This window comes from Phyllobates terribilis, unplaced genomic scaffold (assembly GCF_046119375.1).
Source record: "Phyllobates terribilis strain yellow unplaced genomic scaffold, ASM4611937v1 Scaffold_11__3_contigs__length_659146591, whole genome shotgun sequence".
In the NCBI taxonomy this organism is placed as follows: domain Eukaryota; kingdom Metazoa; phylum Chordata; class Amphibia; order Anura; family Dendrobatidae; genus Phyllobates; species Phyllobates terribilis.
The window spans coordinates 342760075-342779526 of NW_027362771.1; the positions used below are offsets into that span (position 1 = coordinate 342760075).

Consider the following 19452-nt stretch of genomic DNA (forward strand, 5'->3'; position numbering starts at 1 on the left):
GAATTCTGGCGCAATTGCTTTGATGACTCGGGGTCAAAGACTTAAAAAAATTGCAAATGATGAATCAGGCCTTTAGTGTCTAAAAGTGCCCAGGTGATCCCGGTTTTACTCTTTACATGTAATGTAATGTTCTCACACCAGCCATATATTCCTCCAGCTATTTGCATTATTCACATGAATGATGTTCTTAGCGTCATTCACATCTGCTGTTTTATGTGTTACTGTCACCTTGCCCCCTTTATATGGCTGCAGTGCTGCGTGATGCAGTGTATTTACCTTGGTATATACAGGACTTATCTGATTTATCTGTCCTATATGCATAATCCTGCTGGCAGTTCCATATGTGCACTGTGCAGCCTCTCTTTTTGGCAGATGGGAAGATTATGTTTAAGGGCAGTTGTGGTTTATGACAACAAAATGGAAATGTACTAAAGGTGAAAGAACACGAGTGAGTTATGGGCTCCAAAGTAAATGGGCAGGCAGATTTTACACTCAGTAGTTAGCACTGCTGCTTTGCAGCGCTGGGGTCCTGGGTTCAAATCCCACCAAGGACAACATCTGCAAGGAGTTTGTATGTTCTCCCCGTGTTTGGGTGGGTTTCCTCCGGGTTCTCCAGTTTCCTCCCACACTCCAAAGCCATACTGATAGGGAATCTAGATTGTGAGCCCCAGTGATGATGATGTCTGTAAAGTGCTGTTGAAAATTAATGGTGCTATATAAGTGAGATAAATAAAGAAATTAAACCTTCTGGACCGGCTGATTTTTTATTTTTGTGATTTATTGATTTATTTTTTTCATCCCCTTTATTCACAAACTATAACTTTTTTTTATTTTTCCGGCGATATTGCTGTATGAAGTATCATTTTTTGTGGGACCAGTTGTAGTTTTGAATGATACCATTCATTTTTCCATATAATGTATTGAAAATGGGGAAAAAAATTCCAAGAGGGGTAAAATTGGGAAAAAACGGCACTTCCGTCGTTGTTTTTTTCAGGCTTTGCTTTTATGGCTTTCATTGTACTATAAAAATGATTTGACAACATGATTTTCCAAGTCAGTACATTTACGGAAATACCAAACTTGTATAGTTTTTTTTTATATTTTAGTAGTGAAAAAAAACGTGAAATTTGTTTAAAAAAATATTTGGGTTGGTCTCATCATTTTTTAAGATAAGTAACTTTTTTAATTTTGCCATCAATGGAGCTGTGTATATATTTTTTGCATGCCATCTTTATTGATTTCATTTTGGGGTACACACAGTATATTGTTCACTTTTTATTATATTTTTGGGGGAACTACGGTGAATAAAAAAATTTCAATCTGGCAATTTTGATTTTTTTTCATGTTTATGACGCGCCCCCTGGGCCTGTGCTGTGCAGGGGGATACCCGGAGCCGGATCGCTGTTGTAGGATGCTGGGGGTTGTAGTCTCCGTGTGGCGGTGACCCGGTCCGTGCCCAGGGTGGTCAAACCAGTGGCAGTCTATTGGTGTTATAATTGTCCGACTACGCCACCCGTGGATTGCGGTCAGTGGGGACCGCCGCTGCGCTGCAGACCGCTGAGGCTGATGTTGTTTGCGCAGCTAAGTTTGGGATGACTCCCCACGGGAGAAGTATTGCCTCAGGGCAGCTAATGTGAGAGATGATGGGAGTGATGGTGTGAGCGTCCCAGTACTAATGGTGCTGGTGCGGCGAGGAACCACAGAGACGAGCAGTTGCAGTTTTCAATGCTTTACTCACAGTTGTTGTTCAGGTCAATGCTGCAGGCGATGACTGCCCAAGCCGTGCTGCGTCCACCAGGTGAGGGACTCGGTCAACTCCCAGGCAATTCCAGAGTGTGGTTCAGAGCTCCCTTCTTTTCCCTTTCTCTGGCCGTCCCCACCAGTGACCCACCTTTGTCCAGCTTCCTCGGGCCTTCTGTTGGCGAAACCTCTCCCGGTTTCCCTGACCCTATACGGTATGCCTTTCTGGTGGATGTAGTGAGGGGTCGCACCAAGATGTGGTAACAACCTCCGGTCTTTGGCTGAGGAATCTGTTGCCTCCACCAATTTGGGTTCCGGTACCCTGTTCTGCCAACCCGTCACCCGCAATCTCCTGGGTCCTTAGGGTTCCTTCTGCCTTCGTGTCTCTGGGCCTTTCTCTGTGTTCCTGTTCCTTGCTTCCTTTCTTACTGTCCTTTCTGTTCATTCTCCTTTCTCTCTCTCTCAGGCTCCAGCCTCCTGACAAGGCCTGCCTGCAGAGCAGAGCCCATGCAGGGGCTCTGCTTCCTGTCTTCTCCTCTCACTGCACTGGCTGAACTGAACACTGTCCTAAGATGGTGCCCACCTTATATACATCCTTCTGACACCCGAGCCCAGGTGACTAGCAACCAATGGGCTCCTACCTATGCCCAGAGACCCACCCCTATCTGCTCCTACACCACTGGGTTTTCCTCCCCCTCCCCACTCCAGCCAGGAACAGAAGCTGTCGTGCCTGCACTTCTGTGGGAGCACCGTTGAGCTGTCCCTCGGAAATGGGGTGTGTGTGGTACATGCAGCCTAACGAGCCCTGGTCCACACTCCATCCTTACCCGGGAGTGGAATATCACACCTCTGGTCTGAGGTGCAATACCCCTGTAGCAGCCGAGCCCTCGGGGTGCTACATTCCCCCCTGGTAAATCACAGCACGTCCTCGGGCTGGAAAAGAGCAAAGACAATTCAAAAACATGCAATACTTTTTCAAAACTTTTCACATTAGAAACCGGCCGGCATTATTCAACTTCCCTTTATGGGAAACACTTTCTCTTTACTAGACATTATACTGCACTTTTAATATTACTGGAACTCTTTTGTCATATAACATTTTCTAGCAGCATATAAAACCATTCAGCATATCAAACTTTTTCTGGTAAAACATTTTAGTAAATTCTCTTCTTCACTGGCCACTGTGCAACTTGCGACCAGGTGTCCATTTTTCTATTAGGGAGATGGCTGCTCTCAGTCCTCAGCCAGGTAGGGAAGAGGGATGGCTGCTCTCAGTCCTCAGCCAGATAACTTAGGGAATAGGGCAACTTTTCAAACCGGTAACAGTCCCTTAACAGTTCCACACTAGTCCCAACGGGGACCACACTTCACTCAGCAACAGTTTCTATACCCTTACGGGTAACTATATACAGTTACACTTTACCGTTCATTAGTAACGGTGTCCTCCTTGCGCACCTTCCTCATAATCTTCAGACCCGTCCGGGTCCTTTTGGTTTTCCTCGTACTGGTGGTACTGCAGCTCTTCCTCGGTTAGCCGGTTGATGTGGAGGGTGTACAGTCCTTTTGCGCCTGGGGAGTTCAGGCCTTGCGACCGGGCCTGGAGAGGGCCGCCGTTGATGACGCCCAGAGTCAGAGGGTGCGACTTTGGGCCTGGGCACGGGCTGGTGGTGGCGGTGCCCAGGGCTGGAGGGCTCGGCTGCAGGGCTTGTTGCGGGGTCTGGAGCAGGTCGGTGTCTGCAGCGCCCGGGAGTGGCGGCTCCACCAGGGGGCCCGGGAGCAGGCTGACGCTGGCAGCGTCCGGGACAGGGAGACTCCTCTTACCTGCTCCCGTGACCGCTCCTGCATCACGCGTCTTCTCCTGGCGCTGGTCGGGGCCCGCGACGGCTGGGGCACTGCCGATGCTGGGCAGCTTAGTCTGCTGCCGGTCCGCCATCTTGCTGTCCGTTCCTGGTGTCCTCCTCCCCCCTGGTGGACCGTGGCCTACCTTCCGGCGATCCTCTTCTGTAGGCCGCGGCTCCGCAGTCGATCGTCGGGGTTGAGGACCTTGTGTCGCGCTCCTGTGACGTCAGCGTCGCTCCCTCTCCCTTCCAGGACCTTACGCAGCGTCAGTGCGTGGGGCGGAGCTTCAGATCTCACGCGCTTTCGGCGTCCACGCCCCTCTTCTTCCCGCGCGGCGTCCCGAAGATGGCGCCCGATGGTGGGAAAACGACTGCGGATGGCGGGAAGACGGCGGGAAACGACCCAAGATGGCGTCCGATGGCGGGAAATGACCCAAGATGGCGTCCGATGGCGGGAATCGGCTCCGGATGGCGGGAAACGACTCCGGACGGCGGGAAACTTCGGGAAATGGCGGGAGACTTCTTTTCCAGGTACATGTACAATTTTCTTCAGGCACGCAATACCCGTTTGTGGCGGGTTGGTAAAGATCCTGCCGACTACGCCAAAGTTGACGCGCCCCCTGGGCCTGTGCTGTGCAGGGGAACCCGGAACCGGGCCTGTTGTAGGATGCTGGGGGTTGTAGCCTCCGTGTGGCGGTGACCCGGTCCGTGCCCAGGGTGGTCAAACCAGTGGCAGTCTATTTGTGTTGTAATAAGTGTCCGACTACGCCACCCGTGGATTGCGGTCAGTGGGGACCGCCGCTGCGCTGCAGACCGCTGAGGCTGATGTTATATGCGCAGCCAAGAATGGGATAACTCCCCACGGGAGAAGTATTGCCTCAGGGCAGCTAGAGTAGATGATGGTAGTGATGGTGTGAGCGTCCCAGTACTAATTGTGCTGGTGCGGCGAGGAACCACAGAGACGAGCAGTTGCAGTTTTCAATGCTTTACTCACAGTTGTTGTTCAGGTCAATGCTGCAGGCGATGACTGCCCAAGCCGTGCTGCGTCCACCAGGTGAGGGACTCGGTCAACTCCCAGGCAATTCCAGAGTGTGGTTCAGAGCTCCCTTCTTTTCCCTTTCTCTGGCCGTCCCCACCAGTGACCCACCTTTGTCCAGCTTCCTCGGGCCTTCTGTTGGCGAAACCTCTCCCGGTTTCCCTGACCCTATACGGTATGCCTTTCTGGTGGATGTAGTGAGGGGTCGCACCAAGATGTGGTAACAACCTCTGGTCTTTGGCTGAGGAATCTGTTGCCTCCACCAATTTGGGTTCCGGTACCCTGTTCTGCCAACCCGTCACCCGCAATCTCCTGGGTCCTTAGGGTTCCTTCTGCCTTCGTGTCTCTGGGCCTTTCTCTGTGTTCCTGTTCCTTGCTTCCTTTCTTACTGTCCTTTCTGTTCATTCTCTTTTCTCTCTCTCTCAGGCTCCAGCCTCCTGACAAGGCCTGCCTGCAGAGCAGAGCCCATGCAGGGGCTCTGCTTCCTGTCTTCTCCTCTCACTGCACTGGCTGAACTGAACACTGTCCTAAGATGGTGCCCACCTTATATACCTCCTTCTGACACCCGAGCCCAGGTGACTAGCAACCAATGGGCTCCTACCTATGCCCAGAGACCCACCCCTATCTGCTCCTACACCACTGGGTTTTCCTCCCCCTCCCCACTCCAGCCAGGAACAGAAGCTGTCTTGCCTGCACTTCTGTGGGAGCACCGTTGAGCTGTCCCTCGGAAATGGGGTGTGTGTGGTGCATGCAGCCTAACGAGCCCTGGTCCACACTCCATCCTTACCCGGGAGTGGAATATCACACCTCTGGTCTGAGGTGCAATACCCCTGTAGCAGCCGAGCCCTCGGGGTGCTACATTTACATTATTCATGTTTAAGTTATTTTGGATATCAGGTCGGTCTGGTCCAGTGGGCGAGATTTCGGGTCTCTCCATCCCTTCCCCCGGCTGCTGCTCATCGTCCTCCTTCTTTAATTGATATGGATGATGCCTTGCGTCATCCACATTGCTGGGTGAAATCTTGCGCCTGCGCACGGAAATCACGGCTCACGTCTGAGCACTATGCTTTGCCCCACTGCAGGCGCATGCACACGTAAGTTTTCAGCTGTGCCTACATTAGGGCAAAGCATAGTGAGCAGGTGCGAGCCACGGTTTCCGTGCGCAGGCGCAAGATTTCGCCCGGCAATGTGGATGATTTGAGGCGTTATCCATGTCAATTAAAGAAGAAGGACAGTGAGCAGCAGCCAGGTGAGGGATGGAGAGGCCCGAAACCATGCCCATCGGACCGGACCGACCTGATTTCCATACAGCACGGGAGAACTTAAAAAGGTTTTTGGGGCATCTACAAGTGGAATCAGGCAGTTATATAAGCATTTATGGAATGCGGCACAGGCTGCAAGGTTATAGTTTTAGTTGTTATTTGAAAAACCTGGTGACAGGTTCCATTTGATGTATGTATTTGGAGCTAAAAATGTGAAATATTTAGCACCATTTGGCTTTTTCAGGCCATTTGTTTTCCTGCACATTCAACTTTGATGTTGACTGTGGTCATAAATTGTGATAGGAGCTCAAAAAAGACACATAAAAGAGTTAGAAACGTTCTCATTGGATGGTCAGAATGAACTCACTGATGGAGCCACAGTTAATCCATTCTGCAGCCAGAAATATACAGTGTAAGGCCACGTTCAGTATTTGGTCAGTATTTTACATCAGTATTTGTAAGCCAAAACCAGGAGTGGGTGATAAATACAGAAGTGGTGACGTGTTTCTATTATACTTTTCCTCTGATTGTTCCACTCCTGGTTTTGGCTTACAAATACTGAGGTAAAATACTGACCAAATACTCAAGTTGGACAACCCCTTTAAAAACTTTTTTTTAGACCATCAGCTGAGAAGCAATTCCAGTCACAATCTAAGAGGACTACATAGAGCTGTGTATACACCTTATGTCCATGCAACTTTCAGGAAGTACCAGAGCTGGAGCCTCAACTGTCAAGAGCAGATGGATTATTCTGAGATAAGTCATCAGAGTTTGCGCTAACTAAATAAACCAATTAAAGTGGTTGTCCGAACCAAAATGAAAAGTCTGCAGCCTTTCTATGTGAACGCAGACTGCTCAAAAATAAAAGTGTGCAATGTCACACTCATGATTCCCCTGTATTCCATGTATACGTTTTGCATATTTGTGGTCACTTGCCGACTAGTCTCACCTGGCTTCTCTCAATTGAAGCAAAATGAGAGACATGCAGGAGACTAGTTAGCAAGTGACCACAAGAATGCAAATTGCATACATAAGGTCAAGTAATCGCCCATACGGGGAATATAGGGCAATCGTCACAGTGTCAGCATTGCACACTGTCACAATTCTGTAGTAACAAAGAGACTGGAGGCTTTTCATTTCGGCCTGGACAACCCCATTAAACAAAACAGATAATTTTGTCAGCCATGATTTCATATGATATGTGACTGATTTCTCATCTGCAAGTATAAACTATATTACTATTTATATTCTCCCCAAAAAAGTCTAGAACCTACTAAAGGGCTGAGAGAGGAGCTGAGGAAAGGAACTGGAAGAACCCAGCTGCCCCCTATTTTCAAATCAAATCTATATTATCTATTGAGCTTTAACTTTAACATATTCCTTCTTCATCCCAATAAATCTGGAAGTTTGGGTAGAGGTACTAGACACAGCTCATGTAAAATTGTCCCCATGTTTGTATAATGAACAAAACATTACCCTTAGACTCAAGTCGGAAGCTTCTCATACAGTCAAAGCAGATCTCAGGCTTTTGCACTGATGAGGGGCAACACCCCGAAACACTATGTCTGCAAATTGAGATTCTGGTTCTGGCTTTTATACCAAGTCATATAGCAAGGTTGTTAAAGGGTCGATATTGACTTTTAGGATTGCTACTTTCAATAGGTGACATTAGAGTTCAAGTAATCTTCCTCTCTGAAAAGGCAATTTGCATATGTAAAGAACAAAAAACAACATGTCTGCTCTATTATAAGTTGTTCCAAGTGGTAATATCTAGGAGCAAATACAGCCTCGCTGTGAGTCAGTTGGCCACTCAACTTCACAGAATAGGACATTGATTTGTGAAGTGGTTTTCAGTTCTAATGACCTAAGCAGAACTCACTACCAAGTTCTTGAAGAACAATTAGTAAAGTTCAATAGCTCCTTATTGAGAGATTTATAGATTTGGTTTCCATGGTCAAACAGCTGCAGATATAACAGAACACGCAAAGCACAATCCAGATCATTAGCTGGACCGGTGTGAAGGCTACAACCATTAGACTTTGGAATATTATAAACCTTCTCCTCATTCTCTTTAGTGATATTTCATGCTTCACCAACTGGTAATCTGATAAACAAATCTGACTTGGCCGATGCCAGGAGAAAAATGCTTGCCTGAATGCATATTGCTAAATATAAAATTTGGTGAAAGAAAGAATATAGAGACATATATATATATATATATATATATATATATATATATATATATATATATATATATATAAGTCCTTGGGCATTTTTTCCTGGTTTGGGAGGCAATTAATTCAACTGTAGTGAAATCTTAATGCAACAGCAATCAATTATTTTATAAATATTGTGTTTTTTTCTGGCTTAGTTTGCTAATTGACTTTAGGGAAAGCTCTTTCCTTTTTACGATAGCCAAGACCTATGAAAATATTTTGTCAAGTATGGCACGTTATGGAAGAAATTTACTTGCCTTCACTGATGCCATGTGGAAAATTTTAAGGACTTTTTGCAAGAGCAAAATACATTTTAATCAATAGATCTTGGAATTAAAATACATTTCACAATTGGATGTGTTAAAAAAATGTTCCTGTGCTAAGATAATCTTATACATGTGCCCCTGCTGTGTACTGTGTAATGGCTGTGTCTGACTGTACAGGAACATGGTCTGATCATACCACATCTCCTGGGCAGGGGAGGAAGCAAGAGAGTATACAGACAGGACACCATGGGATCACATCTGATTCTTTCTGTGCCGCAAAGCATTTGCTGCTTTTAAAAAAAAAAAAAAAAAATCTGCTGTGATCCCCTGCTGTCCTGTCTGTATACTCTCTTGCTTCCTCCCCTGCCCAGGAGCTGTGGTATGATCAAACCACGTTCCTGTACAGTCAGACACAGCCATTACACAGTACACAGCAGGGGCACATTTATAAGATTATCTCAGCACTTGAACATGATTTTTAACACATCCAATTGTGGAACTTATTTTAACTCTAAGATCTATTCATTAAAATGTACTTTGTCCATGGGAAAACCACTTTAACATTGTGTTTATATCAGTTCTCTGTTGGCATTTGCACTATATTTGTCTTTGTGTTATGCTGTATTTGTCCTTTTTCATACAATTTTTGTGGGGTTGTGACATACTACTCATTTTTGGTTTTGTCGGTTTGAAAGAATCTGGCTTAGATGATTGGATGTTTTGTAATAGATTTTTCAAAACCCAGAAAATTATTGGACAAGAGCATTCTACAGATTAAAAAACAAAGAAAAAAAACTAACAACCCTCATGGCAATTTACCCCTATATCTTCACTTTATTTAACACCTTTAATGTGTAATGGATCTCCAACTTCAAGCCAGCCTTTATGCTCTTTATTGCCTTTTAGTTAATCCTGAAATAATTGGGTTGTCCATCAATTAACTGGAGTGAAGAACATCTAGATGGCCTATCATCTGGAGGGCCTATCATCTGGAGGGCCTAGCTTACAAAGAGTATCTAGGGGGGTTAGTATCTCCATGAATTACATATACAGTCCATTAATTACTATAGGCACAGCATAATGCTTCTTATTCCCTATGGTGGTTCTGCAAGAGCAAAATGAATTGCTGCCCAGTTCCTTCAGAGATAACAACTGATCACTGGGATCCCTCTAGCAGGACATCTTGTGGTCAGCTTATTTTTGGGTGATCCTTCTAACAAAAAGTGACTGTCAACAGCAGATTTCCCTTTCCATGGTTTTGTAATAAGATAGTATAGTGTAGAAGACAAACGCCTGTATAAAACAACATCTGACTGTTGGTGGTCTGACAAAAAAATGCATTGACTTCTTTAATATGCTGCACTAGTTGTCAATTCGGCGCATGTATGTACTGTATTCTCTGTTTTTGGTAACAACCTTAATGGCATCCGGTGCATGTCAGATTGGTCATTTACCACAGCAAGGAGAGTACCTCACATGGGTAGACTGTATGCCACATATATGAGGTTTCTTAGCAGAAGCCAAAGGGGAAGGCATTAGGCGAGGTTTAGTGAGGAGAGCTGGAGCACTTCCTAGTGCTGGGACAGTCCTCGGAGAACTTGCCAACTCATTAGCATATTGTTTGAGACTTCTTTTCTCTGGAATGCTATGTGTGTATGTGACCAAACAGGTATGTTTCAACTTTTGTTTTACTACACTACCTGGCACTGTAATTGATTTAGGGTCCATAAAGCTCATGACTGTCTCCTTTTCCCTATGTAGTACCAAACCATATGTATAGGCTTAGAACAAATTACAGCTAAGAGTTCACATCAAATTAACTTGGCATGGACTTGGAAAAGTACAGTTAGGTTCAAAGCTACAGTACGTTAGGAGCTAACAAGAACTACAGCAGACAAAGAGGAGCTGGAAAATAACTAAAAGACATGGGAACAATAAAGGAAAGAGGCAATCAGTGGTAGAAATTGCAAAGTTGTGTGTGTTTTTTCTTTATATTGTCTTCAAGCTTAGTATTTTTTTCTAATGTCATTTTGTTATTGTCTATAGGGATTAAGAATATGGTGAAATTAAAACCTATCAGTAGATTCATACAGTGAGTTTATATTTGCCATCAATATAAATTACGGCAATGATCATAAAAATGGCTAACACCCTGTAATTGTGGATAGTTGTACTGAGAATAGAGCATTTTGAACAGTTGTTTTATCTCTTTTGGTTACAAGTGCTATCTTAGCACAGGGAAACGTTATGCTTCCCCCATTCATACCTCCACATTTTGGCAGATAATTTGTGTATTTATTAGACTATAATTATTTATACTTACATTCACTAGTGTCAGGGTATTTCATTGTGAGCATTATATAACGGTCAGACATATTGGCAGTGGAGTGAATCCACGTCTGGACACTGAGAATGCACATTACTAGATGCTCCTCTTAAAGGATCATTGTCTTTTATCCTCCTGCTTTCATCTCCTGCCCCTCTATACTGTATTATAGTAGCCACAGAACAAGAAAAAGCAATTGGATCAACTTTATTTTGTAAAGTAAAATTATGGTATTACTACATTTATGAAGAAATTTGAGAGGGATTTTGGTCATGTTTGGTAAAGGAGTAAAACAGTGAAGGATGGTTAAAACAAAGAGTAGCTGCACTTTATGGTGATGCTTTTAAATAATTTCTCTAATTGAAGAATCTTTTGGGGTCCTGTGACAACTTATAGATAGATAAATACTACCTGTTCAAGCGCTGTTTTTTTTACATTTTCCATTTCATCTGTAATCTTGCACATAAAGGTCTCCAATAAACACAACCCGCCTAACAAACTGCTAAAAAGCAAGCTTCTATCACATACTCCAAATTTATAAAAGGATCAAAATGAGAATGTAAATATTTGCCCCAGAATATGCTAAACAAAGCAAAAAGAAATAAAAGGGACATAAAATCTTACTTCTCTTCCAGTAGTTGCTTTTGATATTCTTCATATTCCTCCCTGGTCATTCCTTGAGCTTCAGCTGCAGATTTTTCTCCTTCCCCCTTCTCTTCTTTGCTTCCCAGACCTCCAGTGAGGTTCTTCAGTTGTCCACCCACCATAGTCTTCACCATAAAAGCCATGACTGTAGAGAACCTAAAGGTTTTATGAACCAACCAAAGATTACAAACCCACAAGAAACTGCTTACTGTCCTCAATCACTTCACAACCCTTCAGCAGTAAGTTTGCAAGTGCAGTCTGTTGTGCTCAGCATGGATCTTGTAGGTTCAGGTGTGATCAGTTTAATTAGTTGAATGGATTTTCTCAGTCTTGTTGAATTAAGTCCTGCAGATAAGATCAGAAGTGAGGATAGTCTGAAAGGCCTCCGAAATTTAGCTCCTTATGTCTAGAGAAGTGTCACTGCTGCTTTTTTTCATTCTCTCTCCTCGTAAGTCCCATGTAGACACTGAGTGAGCACCACAATCCTGCTCAGATCCCAGTCTTAGTACCACAATCCTGCTCAGATCCCAGTCTCGGCACCACAATCCTGCTCAGATCCCAGTCTCGGCACCACAATCCTGCTCAGATCCCAGTCTCAGCACCACAATCCTTCATAGCGTCCAGGTTAATATTTCAGCACCACAGTCCTGAACAGCTCCCAGTTTAATATTTCAGCACCACAGTCATGAACAGCTCCCAGTTTAATGTTTCAGCACCACAGTTCTGGACAGCTCCCAGTTTAATGTTTCAGCACCACAGTCCTGGACAGCTCCCAGTAAGACCTTCGCTATGCCTCTCAGTCTGAGACTTAGCAGGGAGGGAGGGAGTAGACTTCAGAGATACTAGCATGAGATATCAAAACACAATCAGCCCCTTCTGTTGAGTCTGGCTTACATCATTGCAGCCATTGGCTGTAGTAAAGTCACTTATCCTCTTCAATCTGTTCACTTAACTCACTAGGGCGATTCCACGTTTAGGAAATAACAGCATCTATTCTTATTAGCTTGAAACCTTTCAAATGATTTTGGTTTTTGGTTTCTTCTCCTCAAACCCCTATTTTTTCCAAAGATAGCTAGACTTGTTTTACTCTCCATTTGGTTCACCTGTTACATATATATTTATTCTCGTCTATAAAAGGGTTAATGTCAGCAGTGAGATACCCTAAACATGATGCCTTCACACCTATGGTAACGCTGCCACTGCCAGGTTATTAGTGTGAATTATAGCAAGAACCTTGAGATGATGATACAATTAACACCTTATCTTCATCTATAATGTGTCACAGAGACATCAGCAGACCTGCTGAAATGCATGGGGGGATACTAATATATAAGCATTAAATCAAATTTAACAGCCATAAAGAGAGTTGATTAAATCAGTATTTCTGACTATAGCAATATGTTGTCAGTATAAGAGAATTGTCTTATAATAAGGGAATATTAGTGATTCAGAAAATAGCTCAACAACTGAACCCCCTGGTAAAATAAAAGCTCTTAAACTGGTGAGAAATAGGTCTGTAATTTCTTATTATTTTTTGTTTAAATGTTTATTTATGAAACAATTTTCAACACAAAATAACAAATAGACATTTATACTCAGCTGATGTAACAAATATATGGTGATGGAGGTACCCAGGGCTGCCACCAGGAATTTCAGGGCCCCATGCTGGCAAAATTTTCAGGCCCCCTTGAGACTCCGCCTCCACCCCAGCTCCGCCTCCATCCCTCGAGCCTTCCACAGTCACACCACCCACTCTTCCCATTGAACACCATATCACATAGCCAGCAGCTTTTGTTTTGGCCAAAAGATTTTTTAAGCTGCCACCACGACAAGGTAGACTCTTCTGGCTGGGCCATACTCTACTCTAACCTATTAAACATTTCTTAAAATATCCAGTACTCTTTTAAGGTATATATATATATATATATATTTTTTTTTTTAAGGGAATGTTTTAAAATGACCAATAATATCACATACAAGAGACAAATACCATCACACCATAGCCGAACCACATATTATCACCACATAGTGACAGAATAATACCACATACAAGGAGCAAATACCGCCACACCATGACTAGACCACATATTACCACCACATAGTGACCAAATATTACCACATACAAGGGACAAACACCGCCATACCATGACTAGAACACATATTACCACCACATAGTGACCGAATATTACCACATACAAGGAACAAATACCTCCACACCATAACTAGACCACATATTACCACCACATAGTGACCAAATAATACCACATACAAGGAACAAATACCGCCACACCATAACCAGACCACATATTGCCACTGATCATTAATAAAAAAACACAATACTAATATTACCATAAGTTCCATTATACACAGGAGCTCCGTACCTAGTATACAGTGTATATTGTCAGTGAACAGTTAATACACTGACTCACCGGTGACGTCACTAGTTGAAGTCCTTCATCTTCGCTTTTCTCCTTCATCCAGCGCAGACCACCATCACTTCTTCCAGCCAGCACTCATCTCTGCATAAAATAACACACAGTTATCTAGTGCACATTCCCCAACTTCTACACTACACAGCTGAATACAGATGTGCACCCACCATTAATATATAATTAGCTATCATGCAACCCACCATTCCAAATATAAATTGTAATCCACCACTGCGCCCCCACTAACTGTAAATAGCCACTTTCCCCACCTAATAAATATAGAAATGAATTAGAACCTGTACTCTTTCCCCCAATTCATTACCAGTCACACTCCGTCATCCTCAGCGCCCCCTCTCCCAATTCATTATATTTACATGCCCCCCTCAGCCCCAATTAATTTTGTCATGTCCTCTCTCTCCCACCCCCACTGCATCATTTACTCTCTCCCACTCCCAATTCATAATTTGTTGTCCCCCTCCCTCAATTTGTTATCATTTGCTCTCCCCACTCCCACGTTCAATTCATCATTATTTACGCAACCCCACCCTCAATTCATTTTTTGCTCTCCCCATCCCCATTCCCAATTAATTTGCTCTCCTCACCCCCACTCCAATTCATCATTTGCTCTCCCCAACCACCACTCCCAGTTCATTATTTGCTCTCCCCTCCCCCACTCCCAGTTCATCATATGCGCTGCCCACTCCCCAGTCCCATTTCATCATGTGCTCTGCCTACTCCCCAGTTCCAGTTCATCATATGCTCTGCCTACATCCCAGTCCCAGTCCATCATATGCTCTCCCCACCCCCCACTCCCAGGTTATTATATGCTCTGCCCACTCCCCAGTCCATCATATGCTCTCCCGACTCCCACCTTCCAGTTCATCATATGCTTTGCCTACTTCCCAGTCCCAGTTCATCATATGCTCTGCCCACTTCCCAGTCCTAGTCCATTATATGCTCTGCCCACTTCCCAGTCCTAGTCCATCATATGCTCGCCTACTCCCTAGTCTCAGTTCATCATATGCTCTCCTCACCCCCCACTCCCAGTCCAACATATGCTCTCCCCACTCCCAGTTCATCATATGCTCTGCACACTCCCCAGTCCCAGTTCATGATATGCTTTTCCCACTCCCCAGTCCTAGTTCATCGTATACTCTGACCACTCCCCAAGTCCCTGTTCATCACATGCTTTGCCCACCCCCCACTCCCAGTCCAACATATGCTTTCCTCACCCCCCACTCCCAGTTCATCATATACTCTGCCCACTCCCCAGTCCCAGTTCATCATATGCTTCCCCCCACTCAGAGTTCATCATGCGCTCTCTTCACCCCCCACTTCCAGTTCATAATGTGCTCTCTGAGTTCATCATATGCTTTCCCCCCCAAGATCATTTAATTAATTCTATTAAAAGAAAAAAAGTTTTCATACTTACCTCTCATATGATCCCTGCAGCTCCACTTAAGGACTGGCATCCTGGATCTCGATGCTGACGGGTATGCAATGATGTCATCGTGTACGCGCCGACTCCAGCACTTCACAGAAGAGGCGGATGGACTCCCTAGGAGCTGCACAGCCATTCGGCCATGAGAGCTCCAAGGCAGAAGCTGCTGGACACTGCACCGAGATATACATACACCGCCAGCACGCCAGAACGTGATACCCCGGGGCTGAAGCACAAGAGGGGGGGGCCCCGGACCAGGCCCGGGCCCCTGCTCTTTACTGCTGTTCACTGGGCCCATACAGCAGTGGAGGCCCTGGAGGTACCATATACAGTCATGGCCAAAAGTATTGAGAATGAGACAATTAGTAATTTTTCCAAAGTTTACTGCTTCATTTTTTGTAATGGCAATTTGCATATACTCCTGAATGTCAAAGAGTGATCAGCTTAACAGCAATTACTGTACTTGCAAAGTCAATATTTGCCCAGAAAATGAACTTTAACCCCCAAAACACATTTCAACATCATTGCAGTCCTGCCATAAAAGGAGCAGCTAACATCGTTTTAGTGATTGATCCATTAACACAGGTGTGGGTGTTGATGAGGACAGGGCTGGCGATCAATCAGTCATGATTAAGTAAGAATGACATCACTGGACACTTTAAAAGGAGGCTGGTGCTTGGTATCATTGTTTCTCATCAGTTAGCCATGGTTATCTCTAAAGAAACACGTGCAGCCATCATTGCACTGCACAAAAATGGCCTAACAGGGAAGAGTATCGCAGCTACAAAGATTGCACCTCAGTCAACAATCTATCGCATCATCAAGAACTTCAAGAAGAGAGCTTCCATTGTTGTCAAAAAGGCTCCAGGGCGCCCAAGAAAGACCAGCAAGCGCCAGGACCGTATCTTAAAACTGTTTCAGCTGCGGGATCGGACTACCAGCAGTGCCGAGCTTGCTCAGGAATGGCAGCAGGCTGGTGTGAGTGCTTCTGCATGCACTGTGAGGCGGAGACTCTATGAGCAAGGGCTGGTTTCAAGGAGGGCAGCAAAGAAGCCATTTCTCTCCAGAAAAAAACATCAGGGCCCGACTGATATTCTGCAAAAGGTTCAGGGAGTGGACTGCTGAGGACTGGGGCAAAGTCATTTTCTCTGATGAATCCCCTTTTCGATTGTTTGGGACATCTGGAAAACAGCTTATTCGGAGAAGAAGAGGTGAGCGCTACCACCAGTCTTGTCTCATGCCAACTGTAAAGCATCCTGAAACCATTCATGTGTGGGGTTGCTTCTCAGCCAAGGGAATCGGCTCACTCACAGTCTTGCCTAAAAACACAGCCATGAATAAAGAATGGTACCAGAGTGTCCTCCAAGAGCAACTTCTCCCAACCGTCCAAGAGCAGTTTGGCGCCCAACAATGCCTTTTCCAGCATGATGGAGCACCTTGCCATAAAGCAAATGGCTCAGGGAACAAAACATAGAGATTTTGGGTCCATGGCCTGGAAACTCCCCAGATCTTAATCCCATTGAGAACTTGTGGTCAATCATCAAGAGACGGGTGGACAAACAAAAACCAACAAATTCTGGCAAAGTGCAAGCATTGATTATGCAAGAATGGACTGCTATCAGTCAGGATTTGGTCCAAAAGTTGATTGAGAGCATGCCAGGGAGAATTACAGAGGTCTTGAAGAAGAAGGGGCAACACTGCGAATATTGACTTGCTGCATTAACTCATTCTAACTGTCAATATAACCTATTGGTACTCATAATATGATTGCAATTATATTTCTGTATGTGATATAAACATCAGACAAACACTAATAAAAACCAGAGGCCAGCAGATCATGTGAAAATATAATTTTGGTGTCATTCTCAAAACTTTTGTCCATGACTGTAGAGTAAAAGCAAATATTAATTTATTGAGTAATTCCCATCTCTAATCTGGCAAAACATAACTTTATATAGAACCTGAAAGGGGAATCGTATAGTAAAACCAGTATTCTGTGCAATCTGTTTAGTGCTGGAATAATTAATGACAATAATAATGACAAGACACAGACTACAACGGGGGAGGGTGTGGGGGTGTAACAAGGGAAGCAGTAACATGGGATGAATAGGTCATATGCTGCATAAACCTACTTGATAACAATGCAAAAGTGAAAATATTGTCAAGAGAGCAAGGCCAGACACTAGAGTAAAGAGGGCTTCAACACCTTTAGTGCTCCAAGGAGTCCAAACTACATCTAACGAATACACTTCATTGTGTGATTATGTAGTGAGATATTCTTTATGTTTCTTAATTTCGGAGTACAGTTCTAAGGCTGAGTTCACATCTGTATTGTTATTTCCAGATTCCCGTTCCATCTTCGGAGCAGAAAATTAAAATAAATGAACACAAGATCCATCACACTATGGACACAAACGACACCTAATGGACCACATTGACCTATAATGGTGTCTGTCATTTTGACGGGAAGAATGATGCTTTATTCTGCTACTGATGAAGAATCCAATGCAGGTTTTATCAAAATCTTCCTTAGAAGGAAAGGTGGACTGCCTCCAATTTCTACTATGTATCTCACTGCCATAATCAGACTGAGGAGACATCTGGCAGTTCAACATTCCATTGGGGTTCAGGGGATGTTTAAAAGGTCTCATGAACACAACTCCTTGTCATATGCCCTATTAAGGTATAAGGACATTAAAGTGAACCTGACAACTGAAACATGCTGCCCGATCCACAGGCAGCATGTATCAGGCACTGGCTCTATGACTCCAGCCAGGTATGTATGACTCCTAAACGCTCCTGAATTTTAGAGAGAAACATACTTTAAAAGTCACTAGGGATTGAGCCGCGCTGGAGACTAGTTGAGACAGGCAGATCCCCGGCAGCTTCTCCCTGCCCGCTGCCCTGGATTGAAGGTCTGCCATTATTCCCTCACTGCAAAGTTTCAAAGTCAGACATACCTGGATGAGTTCATACAGCCAGTGTCTGATCCACGGGCAGCATGTATCAGCTGTCAAGTTCTCTTTAAAGAGAGCAGTTATACATGACCCTCTTTATAAGGCAGTATGGAGCGTCTTGGGCCATCCTTGTGTCATGTGTCAGGCCATTCCTTTGTATTACCACAACTTTATACTACATTTCTCTTGCTGTGTCCGCTGCATGGTAAATGGTTAACCACAGCTTCCCTGGCAAAATAAATTGTTTGCCAGCGGTGCCTGGAGCAAAACCTGGAACAATCAACTGATCATCTCTGGGGCTACAGCATAAACATGTTTTTCACTGATGAGACAACTTCTTTAGGGAATTTTTTTTGGTTAGTTTCACAAATACAGAACTGTCCTAGCCCCAACTGAAACCTTATGTCCAATTATATTATTTTTCTTTATATAAATGTTTTGCCCTATGTCTGTCTAATATTGTACATTAATAAAATGTGATATTTGATTTTTGGACTAAGACTCCATGTCTCTTATGGGAATAAACTATTGAGGAATGTCCTGGTGGAATGTCCATTGCAGCCTGATTAATCAGGGCTATAGGCTATATTGATATATTATGACTATTATGTATGTGTCTTGGGTAATATTGATCACAACCTTATGTCCAATGTAGAGAGAAATACCAAAAATAACAATAAAGAATAAAAAAAGAGGACGGAGTATACTGACAATATCATTGTGTTCAAATACCCTAATTATAACAAAGGAAATGACAAGATACATAAAGAATAATCATCTTCATTAACAAGCCAGTCATGTGCATAAAGATGATCATTGTTTCAATATCTGAAAACTTCCCTTCCCCTCAAAACTGAGGGGTTTAAGGAAAGGTTCGAGGAATTGTAACTGTTCTGTATTAGTCAATAAAATATTTTCTATCTCAATTATTTATTTCTGATCATCACGATTGTGTTAAGTTTCATACATATGGCAGACCATATTTTTAGATCTAAGTGAGCTAGTTTTCTATATATACCCTCTCTGTATACCATCATTGCAGCCTAAAGCCATTTATACCCCCACAAGACCTGATTTCAAACTTGTCACAAAGTAGTCCCATGTGTTCCACAATAATAACTCTGTGCCTGTCAATTTAATGTGAACAGTACAAAAACAAGGATCTGTCATATATCTATTTAGGGATTGAACAAGGGATCAAGTAGGCACACAAATATGCCATATATATACCATACTACTATACACTATGTGCTCATTGATTAACCCTTTGCTGATGGATGCAAACACAAACAAACA

At 43.9% G+C, this 19452-nt stretch overlaps 1 protein-coding gene and 1 long non-coding RNA gene across 2 annotated transcripts in view; one reads left to right on the top strand and one right to left on the bottom strand.

Annotated features, from left to right (window-relative positions):
- CPLX3 (complexin 3) overlaps positions 1-12209 on the bottom strand; it is a 33422-nt gene extending 21213 nt beyond the window's left edge. Inside the window, exon 1 of the mRNA XM_073652817.1 lies at positions 11309-12209. Coding sequence (XP_073508918.1) covers positions 11309-11472 — 164 coding nt within the window. The 5' untranslated portion in view covers positions 11473-12209. The remainder of the gene's footprint in view (positions 1-11308) is intronic.
- Positions 9880-18596, top strand: LOC141166277 (uncharacterized). The gene is made up of 3 exons (XR_012251271.1): positions 9880-10027; positions 15211-15518; positions 17544-18596. It is a non-coding gene; the product is annotated as an uncharacterized lncRNA (long non-coding RNA).
- The last annotated feature ends 856 nt before the right edge of the window (positions 18597-19452 follow it).